Source organism: Pistacia vera, unplaced genomic scaffold (genome assembly GCF_008641045.1).
Source record: "Pistacia vera cultivar Batoury unplaced genomic scaffold, PisVer_v2 Contig302, whole genome shotgun sequence".
Lineage (NCBI taxonomy): Eukaryota > Viridiplantae > Streptophyta > Magnoliopsida > Sapindales > Anacardiaceae > Pistacia > Pistacia vera.
The window spans coordinates 293,307-310,795 of record NW_022196116.1 but is presented as its reverse complement, the minus strand read 5'-3'; the positions used below and the strand labels follow the sequence as shown (position 1 = coordinate 310,795).

General features: G+C 34.8%; 3 protein-coding genes across 3 annotated transcripts; all 3 read right to left on the bottom strand.

Annotated features, from left to right (window-relative positions):
• Window positions 1-390: 390 nt before the first annotated feature.
• On the bottom strand, window positions 391-7,369 carry LOC116135694 (the record flags this gene model as incomplete). The annotated part of the gene is made up of 4 exons (XM_031421410.1): window positions 391-543; window positions 2,448-3,122; window positions 3,298-3,585; window positions 7,208-7,369. Coding segments are annotated over 4 exons (1,278 nt in total), but the record flags the coding sequence as incomplete, so codon positions are not given.
• A 1,005-nt stretch (window positions 7,370-8,374) lies between these two features.
• Window positions 8,375-9,352, bottom strand: LOC116135666 (heavy metal-associated isoprenylated plant protein 28-like). Its single transcript, XM_031421383.1, has 3 exons — window positions 9,287-9,352; window positions 8,877-8,952; window positions 8,375-8,784 (listed from the first exon to the last, which is right to left on the bottom strand). The coding sequence occupies exons 1-3, from the start codon at window positions 9,290-9,292 to the stop codon at window positions 8,375-8,377; spliced, it is 492 nt and encodes a 163-aa protein (XP_031277243.1). The 5' UTR covers window positions 9,293-9,352.
• A 4,754-nt stretch (window positions 9,353-14,106) lies between these two features.
• Window positions 14,107-16,691, bottom strand: LOC116135761 (floricaula/leafy homolog). The gene is made up of 3 exons (XM_031421478.1): window positions 16,250-16,691; window positions 15,098-15,444; window positions 14,107-14,469 (listed from the first exon to the last, which is right to left on the bottom strand). Exons 1-3 carry the CDS (start codon window positions 16,689-16,691, stop codon window positions 14,107-14,109), a joined length of 1,152 nt encoding a protein of 383 aa, XP_031277338.1.
• Between the last annotated feature and the right edge of the window lie 798 nt (window positions 16,692-17,489).

The window sequence follows — 17,489 nt, the reverse complement described above, 5'->3', positions numbered from 1 at the left end:
CCCTTTTTTGCCAGGTCTAGTGACAACTCATATTAGTCATTTTGTAAATAAATTTCACTGCTTATAAACCCGTCTATCAATTACGAATTGACTAATTGTGAACTTTCCTCGAATTATAAAAAAAGTTTATAAGATTGAATTGTCAACCAATCTTTATCCAAAAGCACAGTTCTAAATCTAAATGTCAACTTAGATAATGTATTCAAGACAACAAAGCCTAAACTTTAAGCATGAATTCAGGGATTGGTAGCTTTCGTGAAACAACTTTCTGAATTGCTGCTGAGGGCGATGACCCGGGAATCCGACTGCCTTTGCAAGGGTTTGGGACCTAGTAACCCACTCAACGCATTCATACGACTCCGAGTATAGGTCTATTATCTAGCATCGGCCTTACTTCCCTTGTGGATTTATGACGCTTGCCATTGGTTTCAAAGCACAATAGTCCTCCAGGTCCCATGGGGCTCTCCGGTGCTTTATACTTCTTTTCTTCAATAGCTCCCCAATAATTGTCATCTTTATCTTGATCTTCTCCACGCCCAGGACCTTCACAAAGCAGTGAACAACGAGAAAAGGGAGCTAGGAACTTAGTTACATTGACTACATTGTATGCTAATAAATAATTCCACTGATTATTCACTATTAGCCCAGCAAACTCATACATCACATTGACATACTTCCCAAGTCAGTTGGACTCGTATCAATGACACAAGAAGATAGATATGCAGCATGTGCTTGTTCACAAAAGCAATCATTATGATTGCTTTTGTGAACAAAGATTGGTTTCATACTTCCTTTACACTAATTGCATTATTATCATAAATAAATATTACGTAAAATGTTTATGTGTGATTGCTCCCTATACTTTTAAGTTACTTATATAGCGGATTAAATATAATATCTTGTGACAACTACACCTACTAAAATCACAAACATAAATTTTTGTCCTACAACTGAAACCCATGAGGTAAGTTGTTATATAATTAAGAGCTATTAAAACAAACCATTACTTTAACTATCTAAACCCTGTTTCTGAAAAACTAAAGCATCAAAATTCCAATCATGGAAAGCTTTTGTTGTATAGCGTAGTTTCAGCTATCCCAACAAACAGGTAAACGCGCGCGAATAATATCAAAGTGGGCAGATTGTACCACGGACCACGCCATATGACCTTTTCATTCCTTAAAATTCACACATCACCATTATAAATGACATGACTCTGAAGCTATGTACTTGTACCCAAAACAGGAAGGATGGAGGAATCCATTAACTTGGCAAGCATTAGATCAGTTTTTAAATAATCACAACGATAAAGCTTAAGTATATAAGATAAGTCCCATCGTACTGTAATTAAATTAACAGAAAAGATAAAACATTCAAATGGATTCAACCACAAGATTTGACCGTCAAACAGTCTTGGTACCATTTGGACATTATCATCCAATAAAGTTGAAATATTGGATAAAGATATCTGAACACGCTTTCTTTATCAAAAGGTTTGGAAAGACTAAATATCCATTACACAGACAATTTTCCTAATCATAAATGCTTAAGTTTATGTACACTCTAAAATTAGCACATGATGTTTAAATACAGAACACAGGATAGAAGGGAAAACTGAAACAAAAAAGAAAAAAATAGTTAGTTGTAGTTCTGTGAAGTCTAAATTACAAGATTATATGATGAAAAACAGGAAGCACATCGCTAATTATGGAGGATAAAACTAAAAATCAGTAGAAACTTAAGGACACAATTTTAACAAGTCAAACATATGCAATTAAAGAATTAACCTTTCTTTACAAAGATTGGTCTCATAGTTTGTTTACACTAACTGTATTAATTAAACATAAACAAATAATTAAGTAAAACTGTTTATGTGTGATTGCTCTCTATACTTTTTAACTTATGTAACGGATTAAGTATAATATCTTGTGACAACTAACCCTACTAACAATCACAAACATGAAATTTTTTATCTTACAAAACTGAAATCCATGAGGTAATTTATATAAATTAAGAACTATTAATAACAAACCATTGCTTTAACCATCTACTACTAACTTGAAAGCATTAACTCCACTGTAGATTATTCACTAGTAGCCTAGCAAACTCACACATCACATCCATATGCTTCCCAATGCAATTGGACTCATATAAATGACACAAGAAGATATGCAGCAACCAACAAGTGTGCTTATTCACAAAAGCAATCAATCGTATGACATATTTGAATTTTAATCTTGGACCAAGACCATCTTAAGATATCAAAAAAGTATTAATAGTTATAGAGGCTGGCATCATTAAGCATTCATCTACCTCCATCAGAACTTCTAATTTTTATACAGTTAGAATAATTTTAACTAAATTATCAGGACAGCCCTCATCGATTAGATTAAAAAAAAGTAAGATTTTTCAAGCAAATATCAAAAGGTTAAAAATTAAAGGTGTACCTTTTTTAGAACACAAGATTCTCTAGATTCTGTTTTGGCTTCCGGGAGGAACCTAACCCTCTCACTCATTCTCCTAACTCTCTCTTCTGCTTCCTTTAACTTGCACAATGCCTCAATCTTCCCCTCTTCTGCCACTCTCACTCTCAACCTTGCTTCCTCCAACTCAATCCTTCCTTTTTTTACTGCTATGTCCATCTCCTCTACAACAGCCAGTAAGCGAGCACATGTCCCAAATTTCATATCAGCCTTGAGGCCCTTGACATATTCCACCATTGGATTACACATGTGTTCAGCTAAATTCTCTATTAGTTCATCCACACCATTCTCAACTGAGCCAAATACTGAACCCATGAAGTCAAATATGGCTCGCAAGAGTTTTAATGTAACGAAATAGGTATCATGGTTTTGACTGTGAAGGTTGGATAAACTACACATGACTTTCAAGAAAATTTTGTGGAGGGAGACACGGTGGCAAGCTAAGGTCTGGAGGATATCATTTTGGCGAGAATTAACTTGGGTTTCAATCTTTCTAAGCATGTGAACAAGTTGTATTAATTTTTCTTGTTGATTCTCTACGAGTTCTTTGCCTGCCATGGCGGCTTTTGTGGCATAGTTTACAACCTGTAGGTAAGAAAAATGATTCAGCCCAAAACAAAATGCTAGTTTACAATACACCTTAAATACGACTAGTATTACAGTAGTTACTAAATACAAACACATTCTAAAGTAAATATTGAAGCCTATAACAAGTTCTAAAATCTAAATGTCAACTGTAGATGAATGTAGTCAAGACAACAAAGCCTAAACTTTAAGCATGAATTCAGGGATTGGTATGCTTTCGTGAAACAACTTTCTGAATTGCTGCTGAAGGCGATGAGCCCAAGGGAATCCGACTGTCTTTGCAAGGGGTTTGGGGACCTAGTAACCCACTCAACGCATTCATACGACTCCGAGTAATAGGTCTATTAGCTAGCATCGGCCTTACTTCCCTTGTGGATTTATGACGCTTGCCATTGGGTTCAAAGCACAATAGTCCTCCAGGTCCCATGGGGCTCTCCGGTGCTTTATATCTTCTTTTCTTCAATAGCTCCCACAATAAATTGTCATCTTTATCTTGATCTTCATCCACGCCCAGGACCTTCACAAAGCAGTGAACAACGAGAAAAGGGAGCTAGGAACTTAGTTACATTGACTACATTGATATGCTAATAAATAATTCCACTGATTATTCACTAGTAGCCCAGCAAACTCATACATCACATTGACATACTTCCCAAGTCAGTTGGACTCGTATCAATGACACAAGAAGATAGTTATGCAGCAAGTGTGCTTGTTCACAAAAGCAATCATTATGATTGCTTTTGTGAACAAAGATTGGAAATCAAAGATTGGTTTCATACTTCCTTTACACTAATTGCATTAATTATACATAAATAAATATTTAAGTAAAATAGTTTATGTGTGATTGCTCCCTATACTTTTAAGTTTACTTATATAGCGGATTAAATATAATATCTTGTGACAACTAACCCTACTAACAATCACAGACATGAAAGTTTTTGTCCTACAAAACTGAAACCCATGAGGTAAGTGTTATATAAATTAAGAGCTATTAAAAACAAACCATTACTTTAACTATCTAAACCCTGTTTCTGAAAAACTAAAAGCATCAAAATTCCAATCATGGAAAAGCTTTTGTTGTATAGCGTAGTTTCAGCATATCCCAACAAACAGTGTAAACGCGCAATAATATCAAAGTGGGCAATCAGTACCACGGAACACGCCATAATAGACCTTTTCATTCCTTAAAATTCACACATCACCATTATAAATGACATGACTCTGAAGCTATGTACTTGTACCCAAAACAGGAAGGATGGAGGAATCCATTAACTTGGCAAGCATTAGATCAGTTATTAAATAATCACAACCGATAAAGCTTAAGTATATAAGATAAGTCCCATCGTACTGTAATTAAATTCACAGAAAAGATAAAACATTCAAATTGGATTCAACCACAAGATTTGACCGTCAAACAGTCTTTGGTACCATGTTAGGACATTATCATCCAATAAAGTTGAGAATATTGGATAAAGATATCTGAAACCGCTTATCTTTATCAAAAGGTTTGGAAAGACTAAATATCCGTTACACAGACAATTTTCCTAATCATAAATGCTTAAGTTTAGTACACTCTAAAATTAGCACATGATGTTGTTAAATACAGAACACATGGATAGAAAGGGAAAACTGAAACAAAAAAGAAAAAAATTAGTAGTTGTAGTTCTGTGAAGTCTAAATTACAAGATTATATGATGAAAAACAGGAAGCACATCGCTAATTATGGAGGATAAAACTAAAAATCAGTAGAAACTTAAGGACACAATTTTAACTGGTCAAACATATGCAATTAAAGAATTAACCTTTCTTTACAAAGATTGGTCTCATACTTTGTTTACACTAAATGTATTAATTAAACAAAAACAAATAATTAAGTAAAACTGTTTATGTGTGATTGCTCTCTATACTTTTTAACTTATGTAACGGATTAAGTATAATATCTTCTGACAACTAACCCTACTAACAATCACAAACATGAAATTTTTTATCTTACAAAACTGAAATCCATGAGGTAATTTATATAAATTAAGAACTATTAATAGCAAACCATTCCTTTAACCATCTACTACTAACTTGAAAGCATTAACTCCACTGTAGATTATTCACTAGTAGCCTAGGAAACTCACACATCACATCCATATGCTTCCCAATGCAATTGGACTCATATAAATGACACAAGAAGATATGCAGCAACCAACAAGTGTGCTTATTCACAAAAGCAATCAATCGTATGACATATTTGAATTTTAATCTTGGACCAAGACCATCTTAAGATATCAAAAAAGTATTAATAGTTATAGAGGCTGGCATCATTAAGCAATTAATCTATCTTCATCAGAACTTCTAATTTTTTATCAGTTATATAATTTTAACTAATTATCAGGACAGCCCTCATCGATTAGATTAAAAAAAAGTAAGATTTTTCAAGCAAATATCAAAAGGTTAAAAATTAAAGGTGTACCTTTGTAGAACACAAGATTCTCTAGATTCTGTTTTAGCTTCCGGGAGGAACCTAACCCTCTCACTCATTCTCCTAACTCTCTCTTCGCTTCCTTAACTTGCACATGCCTCAATCTCCCCTCTTCTGCCACTCTCACTCTCAACCTTGCTTCCCCAACTCAATCCTTCCATTTTTTACTGCTATGTCCATCTCCTCTACAACAGCCAGTAAGCGAGCACATGTCCCAAATATACCTGAGGCCTTGACAATCCCACCATATACATTGTCCAGCATTACAATTCCATTAGCTCATCCACACCTTCTCAACGGAGCCAAAGACTGACCCATGAAGTCAATATGGCTCGCAAGAGTTCAATGTAACGAAATAGGTATCACGGTTTTGACTGTGAAGGTTGGATAAACTACACATGACTTTCAAGAAAATTTTGTGGAGGAGACACGGTGCAAGCTAAGGTCTGGAGGATATCATTTTGGCGAGAATTAACTTGGGTTTCAATCTTTCTAAGCATGTGAACAAGTTGTATTTTTTTGCTTGTTGATTCTCAACGAGTTCTTTGCCTGCCATGGCGGCTTCTGTGGCATAGTTTACAACCTTAGGTAAAAAAATGATTCAGCCCAAAACAAAATGCTAGTTTACAATACACCTTAAATACGACTAGTATTACAGTAGTTACTAAATACAAACACATTCTAAAGTAAATATTGCCCAAAAGTGCAGTTAAATTTCAATTGCTTATAAATAAACAACTCTTAAGGGCCTTAAGGCTTCGTTTGTTTCGCTTCAGGATACTATTATCAGCCAAAGGGCCTTAAGGCTTCGTTTTTTGTTTCCAGGATACTATATCAGCCATAAAAGTTAGACAATAAATATTATTATTTTTAAAATTTATTTTATATATTTTATTTTCTTTAAATATTTTAAATTTTTAATTTAATTAAACATTTCTAAATATTTTTTTAAAAATTGTAAAAATACTCCGACCACCCTCCATGGTGGTGGCCGATTGTTCGTATTTAATGAGTGGGTTAAAATATTTTTGTTAACTTTAATATTTATTATAGGATGTTTAAATAAATAAAACATAGAGGACGTTTTGTTAATTTTCAAATCCTATGTCGCAATACCCACCCAATTTAACTTTTTTCAAAGATTATTCTAAAAACTATCAAATAATGAACCAAACCATCATTTAAGTGTTTTTTCAAAAAATTTCCTATACTTATTTAACTAAAATAATTAACATATAAACATCATTTAGTTACACTAATAGGAAAACTAACAATAACAAGTCAAAACAATAATTTTTTTTACCTCAACTTTTTAGTTTGTTCTTCTTTTTAACTGAAAGCGGTGATTTTCGATTCAGAAACCATATACGACATCGTTTCTTCGTAACTCCTGCAAATCAAAAGTGGAATCATATAAAAAAACAAGGCATAAGAAATCGATTAGTAATTACTTACCTGAGGTGAATCATGATCAAAACAATGGTGGTAAACCTTCCTTCTTCGGCCATTTCGCAGTTTTAGTCCAACCATTTTCATCAACGGATGGAAAGAGAAGTAAACACCTCCTCTGCCTCACATATTTTATCATAGAAACACAAAAAAGAAGAAAAACAATGAGATGATAAAGAACGAGGTAGCATTAATTTATGAAGAAACTAAGTATAAATACCTCGAGCAAACCTGATTTGATCTCAGATTTGAGCTGTTGGTACGCTATCTTCATTAGATCATGCTGAGAAATTAGGGTTGTGAGCTTGAGACGGACCGATTTCCGGCCGGTGATTGAGATAAAGAGATCTGCGATCTCTGTCGATTCAGCATTTTCGGCGGGAGTTCATGGAAGAAAAATTTTAAAATTTTATTAATTGTGAAAGACTGAAACAATTAGGATCTTTCATCTTTCTTTTACAATATTTTTTGGTTGAACGGCGGTAATCAGACGCAGTATTATTTCTATTATTTATCAATTTATACGGTTTACCCGTATAAGGTCATTTCCTCCTATTTAGTAAACAAGAATATTATACTTATAATTCAATCTCACAAATTTCTCTCACAACTCACAATATGTTAATTTATAATTGATCAGCTCACAAAAGTATTCCGTCTACTTTCTTTGGATCATATCTATTCAATTGCAACTTATCACGTTGAAGTTATGAGAGAAATTTATAAAAATAGGTTTGGCAATCAATATTTATTGTTAATAAAATCAATAATACTAAGTTATATTTTACAACTCCGACATGAGAACTCGTCATTTGTTAGCTCATAGACAAATGAGACCCATACAAACATGGAGAACCCATTTTATGAGTTGATCAATAATGAACTATCACATCAGAGATTGTGAGATAAGGTTGTGATTTATCATTACTCTAATAAAATAGGTGTATGCTGTTTATTTATTTTATTTATAAATGGGGTTTTATGGTTTGGGAAATAACAAAAGATACCCAGCGTTAAATGGTCTTTATAATGTTTAGCTCCTGACCATGACATGCCATTGAAATATTAAAGAAGGTATAACTCAATATATTTATGCTATTTATGAATTTTTTTCCTCACTTATCTATATTTAAAATTAATGTTATTGATTCTGATTAAATTGATAAATTATGTAATATACTAATATGTATATATTAATTGGTGATATAACCGATGTAGCATCTTTATCATATTATAAATTTATTGTAATGGAATTATCATTCACTCTATTATGTGTTACGTAGGAACCAATCACATCATGAATTTAAAAAAAGTAGTAATATATATTTTGCAACGTTATATATATATATATATAGAAAATGACAAAATTAATGAGGTAGATAATTAATTACATAATGGAACAAGCATTAGGATTTTCGTCACTGAACAAGGCAGAAGCGCGGTCATCAATGATACGAGAATAAGGTGCAGGTTGATAATAACCATAACCGTTGGCAGTGTAGCCATGCTCCTTGTAATTGTATGATGAAGTAGAAGGTAGGTGTTGAGATGAACGGTATTGGTAGCCGTAGGAGACAGTTGCAGCAGCTTCAACTTCAACTTGGTTTTGATAGTTGTAGTTTTGGTGTTGGTGGTGTTGTTGATAGTAGTAGTTATGGTATTCTGGGTTATAAGGATATGGCCACAGCTCCGCTCTCCTTCCAGTCTTTCTCACCGTCTTCAGAACCTTCTTTTGCTCTGCCCATCCCATTACTGTTACCTTCTGCGTCGCTATGTCTATATCTATGTCGTCTACTCCTACATATATCCATCAAACATAACCATAATCATGAGAAACACTGTATTATACATGAATTATATATATATATATACAAGATTAAGAGAAATACCATCTAGTTTTTGAAGAGCTTTCTTGATTTTACTCTCGCACCCTGCACAATCCATATGCACCCTCATCTCTACTATCTGCAAGACAAAAACGAAATCAACGATATATAGTGGCACGTTTTTATATTTATACACACCATTATTAAGCGTTATTGATAAATATGACATGAAATCATTCGAATAATAACATGAAATGAATCATAGAAATACGTATAGAAAATGTTTTTCATTTTCTTTAAAAGAAATAGTAATAATCAAACACACCTTCAAATTTAAAAACTAAATATGAAATCTTGAGCAGAACCCAAAATGTGATAATATATATAATAGTTAGATAATAAACGAAGTGCCACAGCTTATAAATAGAAACAGAGGCAAAGAGTTATATATTTATAAAGAGAAGAGGTCTCACCGTCATGTTGAGATCAAGTTTTAGAGATTTTAAACTTTGGCTTCTAACTTCTCCAACAGTTCTGTTATGAAGAAAGAATGCAAACACGATGTATATATATATATAGGGTGATCCCTCCCTTACCCTTGTGAGAGAAGGCAATAGGGATAAGATAGAATATTTTAGAACTAAAATGTTATAGTCGCCTACAGGACTTTTATTTCAACTTGCTTACAAGAAACAAAACTACGAGTAAGATTCCAGGGAAAGTGCATGGCAGCTACTAAGAGATGTTTATGTATTGCAAGCTGCGCAAACCCACCTTTACAAGTAAGACTTCGTCCCCGTTTAAGAATAGTTATATGTGAGCAAAACGTATATATAATTACATATGCAACCTCTTAATTAAGTGTTAAGGCAAGGGTATCAAGTTTCTTGGGCAGTAAGAAACTTGTAAGCTATTAAACTTCTACGTTTTGGTAATTGGGTCAAATCAATAATATATGGCTTAAAGTTTGGATTGTTAGATGATAATATTCGAGAGAAGAATATGTCATGATCAACTGATTAATTATTGATTTATATAATCATTGATGTATAGTAAATTATATGCTTGATAACGACATCGATACCTTCTTTGAAATCGTCTTGTGTGCACAATTTCATTGTTTTTAATAATAGTGACCGATTAGTTTTATAATTTAGTTGACAAAAACTTTTCTAATGTTTTTTCAGTAGGGAATGAGAAAATTACAGATTCCAAACAAAATGGCAACTTGCAGGGTAGGGAAATTTATAAAAAAAAGAAATTTGGTTCCTAATTTGAAGAGCATTTAGGTATAGCATCAGATGGCGTAATATGGTTACATAATCAACGATTATAGTCTATAGAGTGACTACATTGATTTGTTAAGTGGAAAGAACCTTGAAATTACTTGGAATATTCAATTTGCAGTCGTTATATATGTTATCAGATGATTCAACAGAGTAAATAATCTATTTCGATTTGGTGGCTAAGCTACGTCATCTGTAAATTTAATAGCTGTGGCAGATTTAGCATAGTGCCTGTATGGATGCATTAGATTATGGTTGTTATTTGTCATAATTGATATACTATTATTATATTGATCGATATGGCATTACTGAAAAGAATTTCATAATATAATCATTAAATATACAAAATTTAGTTGGGTTAAAACTTTTCTCAGAACACTCTTTTTGTAATTAGAATTTTAAAGCTTAAGAAATATATGGGCATTTTTATTAGTCATTAGTCCACTAAATATTATCATTTCACTAAAATATTCTTTGAAATAGTGTATAATGTAATATTTAAGATACTAATCTAGTGGTAATTATGATTTGATACCATCACCAAATGGGAAATGGCAGTCAACCACAAGTTTTATCTTGTTTACCAAAAAAAGTGTTAAGTAATTGCACGTTGCTAATATTGTTATTTGATTGGAAGGTGAATGAGCTCACAACTATAAATGGTAACTGCTAAGTTTACAGAAGGAGATACAAGACAAACTGAAATCATGTGTTAGTCTAGTGACCCCAAAAGTAAAAACGTTCTTTTTATTACCGAAAAGAGATTCAATGCAACGGAGATATGTATCGAAGAATGTTGTTGCTTTTCCCAGTTTCGGGAAAAAGTCTTTAATTTTTTTCAACACAAAATATCAATGTTCTGATAATCAGACCGGACTGGCTGGGAACGGGCAGCCTCTATGGTCCGGTTCAGGTTCTAGGGGTTTTTGTTACATTTTAAACCTATAGGGGCTAACTTGTAATTTTTTAGGGGTGCTTTTGCAGTATTTCAAAACCTTAAGGACACATTAAATTTTATGGGCACTTTTTGAAATATATTAAATTTTTATGGACTAATTTGCAATTTTTAGGGATATTTTCAATATACTAAAATTTAAGGGACTAATTTATAATTTTTTAAAAAAAAATTGGGTGCTGACATTACCGGTCAGACCGAGCAAACCATGAATCGGGCCCTTAACCAAGTCAAGGCTTGCAAAATATTATGATCTTAAGTGACAATGTTTTGATGTATACACACATTAATTACCATGGCTCCGTTTGGTTCATTATTGGATAGTTTTTAGAATAATCTTTTGAAGAAAGTTAAATCGGCTGGGTATTATGATGTAGAATTTTAAAAATTAACATAAATACCCCTATATTTATTTATTTATTAAACACCCCTATAATAAAATATTCAAAGTTAACAAAAATACCCCCAATCCACTCATAAATACGGACAACCAGCCACCACCGTTGGAGGGTGGCCGGAGTTGCCTTATCGGCATATGACCAGCTCGATCTTGCTGGTCGTGCGTCGATATGGCCTTTTCCGGCCAGATCCACTGTGGATCTAGTTGGAAAAGGCCATATTTGGCCGCATTTGGTAGTCAACGACGGCCAAAGATCTGACTTTTTTCGGCCAGATATAATGTGGATTTGGCCGAAAAAGGCTAGATCGACACACTACCGGCCATATTCAACCGGTAGTGCGCCATTACACCAGATTCCAGCCAGCTTCCGACACTGGTGGCCAGAATATGGTAAATTTGGGTTACTGGGGTGTTTTTGTCAATTTTTTTAAAAAAAATTGGGAGTTGTTTAGTTAAATTAATAAATTTAGGGGGATTAAGGAAATTGAATAATTTAGAAAACTATTTTGAAAATAGGTGAAATAAAGTTAACTTTTTTGGGAAAACTATTTCCCAAAATGTGAACCAAACCGAGCCATGATGTTTGATGATTTTAATAATAAATATAAGTACACAACATATTTTATTTTGTAACAATGTTAATAGTAACAACCTTGTAAGTGAAAATATTCTAACAAATTTGACTAGAAATTGTCAGATCGGTGCACAGCTAACGAGATCTGACTAGTCGTATGCTGTTTCGGCATCAGCAGTCGGCGATGGTGGCCATATCTGGCCACCAGTCTTGGGTAATTTTTTAAGTTCAAGGGTATTTATGGTCTAAAATTTTCGTATATAATGATAAAATAGTCTATAAATATTTTTATAAATTGTATTTAAAACAAGGGCATTATTGTCCAAAAAATTTAATAGTAAGGGATAAAATTGTAACAAAATTTATGTTACTAAGTAATCCTCAAATACCTAAGAAAATGGTTGTATTTAAATTACCACCTATATAACTAACCGTAAAAACTATTGACTTTGGAAGATTACTGAAATCTTATATTACTTGACAATCAAACATGATAATATGGGGCCGCCTGGATCGGGAGTAAATAAGATAACAGGGGTAATCTTCGTTTATTTTGCAAGATTCCTATGTTTGGTTTGCAAGTAACAAAATATTACGAGAATCTTTTATTGCAAATAGTGGTTACTGTTGGTAATGTAGGGGGTAATCTTATTACCTTGCTAGGGGGTGTTATTAAAACATTACCGGGGTAATATGATTTTTCTACCAATTTTGCCCTTAATTAAAAATCATTTCGGACATAATTGCTCTCAAATGTCTACCAAATAACAATTACCTCAACCCTCTATATTTGAGAAATTAGCTAAAACACCCCAACCATGAAAAAGTTTAAAAGTTAACAAAATACCCCAGTCACCCAAGATCACCGCCAGTCGTGACTCATCATCGCCAGCCACCGGCGTCAGTCGCTGTAATAGTGCATGACTAGCGGGATTTGGGCCATCTGACCAGTCGTGCGCCAGTAACGCCTTTTCCGGCCATGGATCACAGATCCATGGTCGAAAAGGACTAGATTTGGCGTTTCTATGGCCGTTTCACGACTAAAGATGTGGCCATGAAATAACCATAGATCTAGCCGTTTTTTTTGCCATAGATTTGTGATCCATGCACATTTCCGGCTTTGCCGATGCACAGTCGATCATATACGGCCAGTCGTGCGCCATTTCATCGAATGCCGACGGTGGTGGTTGGCTGTCGGCAATGGCTTGGGGTGGGTGGGGGTGATTTTACTATAAAATAAAGTTTTATATGGTTGGGGTGTTTTTACAAAATTTCAAATATAGGGGGTTAAAAGAAATAATTCAAAAAATAATAATAAAAAATACTACTATATTAATATTTAAAAAGGAAGGCAATTTAGTAATCTATATAACATACCCACCTATTTATCCTCTCAACCAAACATACTATTCACCAATTTATTTGAAACCAACCAAACACATTTTTTAAAAATTCATAATAATCTTCAAAGTGATATTTCTTTTCGTTAATATAATATACATATATAATAAAATATTATATGATCCAAATGACCCCTATAAATAATATAAGATGTTATTACCTTAATAATGCGTATAACCCAAACTAAGCAACCCCCTAAGGGTGTGTTTGATTGAAAGTAATCTCCCATTAAAGAGGTAATGTCATCTCATATGTCCAATTTACTAATAAAATCATCTATTGGTTTAAGAACTGGGCTATGTTACTTAAAAGTTACTTATTATGTTGTATATGTACAAACATGTTATAACATAATTTTTAGCTAATAATAAGGTAGTACAGTCAGTACTCAATGTTTAATCAACACGAATAAACAAGGACATGTACTTCAAAATGCAGATAGTTGATCAAAGACTCAAAGTTCTTCATTCTACGGAAATGTTTTATGGATAATAAATCAAATAAGATAAAAGAAAAATTAAAGAACACGTACGATTGATGTGATAAGACTGTGATTAATTAGTTGCTATAAGTCTAAATGAAGTGAGATTACAAACATTCACGAATAAACACTCCGCTAACAGACACATAAATACGATTAATCACTAGGCAAATCGGTCATTCAGTGAGGCTTTAATTTAGAAAGGCAGCTGATCAGCCCCGCCAGACACAGAGCTAGAAGCAGCGACACTATTGCGCTCAGCATGACAAAGTTGACGCAGCTTCGTGGGCACATACCAAATGGCCAGACGAGGATGCGCATTGAAAATGGCATCAATATCCCAGCCTTGCCGTGCTGCAATGCCCACAAGTGGCTTATAACAAGCCTGTCTCCAAGCCCCCACGTTCTCTCCTCTTTCCTTGAAAACCCTCCTCAGTGCATCTGATGCCTCCTCGTCCAGGCAGTGCAACGCATAGCAGTGCACATAGTGTCTCATCTTTGGCTTGTTAATGTAGCTTGCACCAGCCTTCTTTGCATACCTAAACACCTGATTTGTCACCTGCAAATTTCACATGCCCAACTTACACATTTCAATTCAAAAGAGTTGACTAAAAGATTATTATGCGTGAGCATGAGACATAATAATTGAAACGAGCTTGTTTTGTCGCTTCTTTTTATCTGGATGAGATTAAATGCTCTGTTCCTTCAGCCTAGAGGCTCTTGGCGCAAAGTGACAAACAAGGTTTAGGGATGCCATCTTGAGGATGCATGCAAGTGTCCTCTGTACAATGAGATGAAATTTTCTTTTAACCAGAAGATACAGCATAACCCTGACTAAATCTTGCAAATATAATCATCCGATTACGTATGATCGTGATCACAACCACCAGAACATGCCACCTCACTATTTGATTTGTAAAAGGACACCAAATTATTTAAGAATCCTTCTACAACCTGCAATTTTCTGCCCACAATTCACAGGCCCCGTACTGCGACTTGTCATATTTGCATGGAACAGCTTGTCACTGAAGTACCTCACCGGGGGGCCAAATCCCGGCCAAATTCTAATAGCTCCAGCCCATAGGCTGAGTCAAGTCACGAGTCAATGCATATGTATAATGGTCAGGATTGTGGATTCTGGACCGTCCTAGTGATGAAATGGACGGTCTAGATAATAGAATAGTTACCTTGGTTGGGCATTTTTCGCCACGCTCCTTGGCGATGTTCTGGACATGGATCAAGAAATCACGGCATTGCTCATAGAGATGGAACAGGTAATCAAGGCCGTTTTTTTTGCCACGTGCCACTTCACCAGGCTCCGTCACTATGAAGGGGTGCTCTCGTTGTCTCTCACTGCCTTCAGCATTCTCATCGTCTTCATTTTCATCATAGTGATTAACATCCACTATCTTCCTTTGCCCCTTCCTCCGCCGCTGTTTCTTCCTCTCCGTCACTGCCACCGCTAAGTCCCACGTTCCTCCTCCTCCGCTCCCTGCTGCCTCCTTCTCTTGCTGCACTGGTTCCTCAGATAACCCTACCCATGAAAACCACACCCCACCCAAAAGAGAAATTAAAAAAAAAAAAAAGTTACACATGCATTCTAGTGTAATAAATTCTAATAAAGGGTATACAAATAAACTCCTAAATGATCTGAATATTGCATGGTTAATAATTCGGAAGATCCAGTATGAAGATCAAATGTAACTTGCTTCATTTTTGGCTAGTGATGAATGCGATATACGTAGTATTATTTCATTTGCTTCTATGTTGCAATCGGGAACATGGATACTTCCAAGTTCCATCCCAATGTTTTGTCATTTGATTGGGAGAGGTGAGTAGAAGATTTTGTTGACAAAGTTCTAAAGTTCTATAGTTATATACTATACAAGCTAAGAACCAACAGAACAAGAGAAAAAGAAAAGAAAGAAAAAGCAAACAGAAAGAAATGTTGCACTAGCACACTTGTGCTATGGGCAAAAGCCGCAAAACAACGTAGCTGCAGAACAAGAGAAAAAGAAAATAAAAGAAAAGAAAAGAAAAGAAAAGAAAAGAAAAAGCAAACAGAAAGAAATGTTGCACTAACACAGTTGTGCTATGGGCAAAAGCCGTAAAACAAAACATTAAAACAGAACTCCAAGAAACTGCTAATAAAGGATAGCCTTTCAGGATAACCATACCACCCTGAACTCAAACACAAAATCCAATTCACAAAATAAAAAATAGTATTCATTCCAGTATACATAAGAGTTCTCTTTCCGTTCTTGCAAAAAATTAAAAAATGTAATACTAATAAGATTGACATACGACCATAGAAGCAGAAAGCTAGGCTGATAACATACCTTCTTGGGACAAAGCATCAACAGAGTTGGTAGTATCACCAGACAGTATGTGACGCCTTCGTGAATCCTCCTCATCAAGCCTTCTCCTCTCAGCTCTAACAGCAGCTTTAATACCATACCTCTCTCCAACAAGGAGTTCCCACCTAAATATCTGAGACAGGCTGTTCATCATCTCATCAAGCTCCTCATCTTTCATATTCACAAGTGTATTCACCGTGAACCCAAGCTCCGCTATCTTCGCTGCCGTGTAGTACCTTATCCCATAAGCCTGGAACAACTCCTCCAGCCCACCTAGCTCCCTTGGACGCACCACCGAGAAGGCGGTGGCCGCGGAAATCGCTGCCGGTAGTGGCACCACTGGTTCCAGCACCCTGGTCTGTGGCGGCACCACCCCACGCGGGTCCCACTTGAACAAGCTCGCCGTGAATGCTTCAGGATCCATCTCTCTGAGCAACTGAAATTTTGAGTTGTGTGTTGGTGTAGCTTTGTTATAAAGGCAAACTGTTTTTGGGTTCACAAAACTGCCCTTTAAGTCACTGGTTTAAATTGTTTTATGATTGGGTAACTAAAGAAGTGAAAGGGAGTTGATGATGTTTTGTTTGTTTGAAACTTGACACTTGCAACTCAACTAGTGAATTTGGCTCTCTTACTTTCCACAAGCAACCTATTAGATTTACTGTCCATTCAAATTTCGACACCTCATCATAGTGATTTTTGTGCAGCGTTCTTGTTTAACCATCTACTGCCACAGGTGATCAAATTACCCGGAGGACCATTTTGATGTTTGGTTCATAGTAAGTATTGTGTAACTGAGAGTGGCAGATCCTGTCTCCTTGACTTTTCTCGTTGCGCATGAGTTCGTAACTTCGTTGGAGTTGGCTGGTCTGCTTTCTTTAGCCATATCAACATTCCCTTAGTCCAAGTACGAAATTGCCCCCACCTCATGACCAATTACTTTATTCATAAAAAATAAAAATAAAAGTTGAATACTCAAAATCATTTTTAAAAGACAAAGTAAATGTTGAATACTCATTTCATTTATGGAACACATAGAAAATTTTAATGCATTGAAATATCCATCCAGATTAATTCTTACAATTACAAATCTTTCAGTGTCTAGAAAGAGTAACAAATCTGTCACTTTCTAGTTTCTACTGCTACTAGAATTTCATCTACAAGGTTATTTTCTTAATATTTGCAGTCAAAAAATTAATCTTTTGACGGAACCGCAGTCTTACCT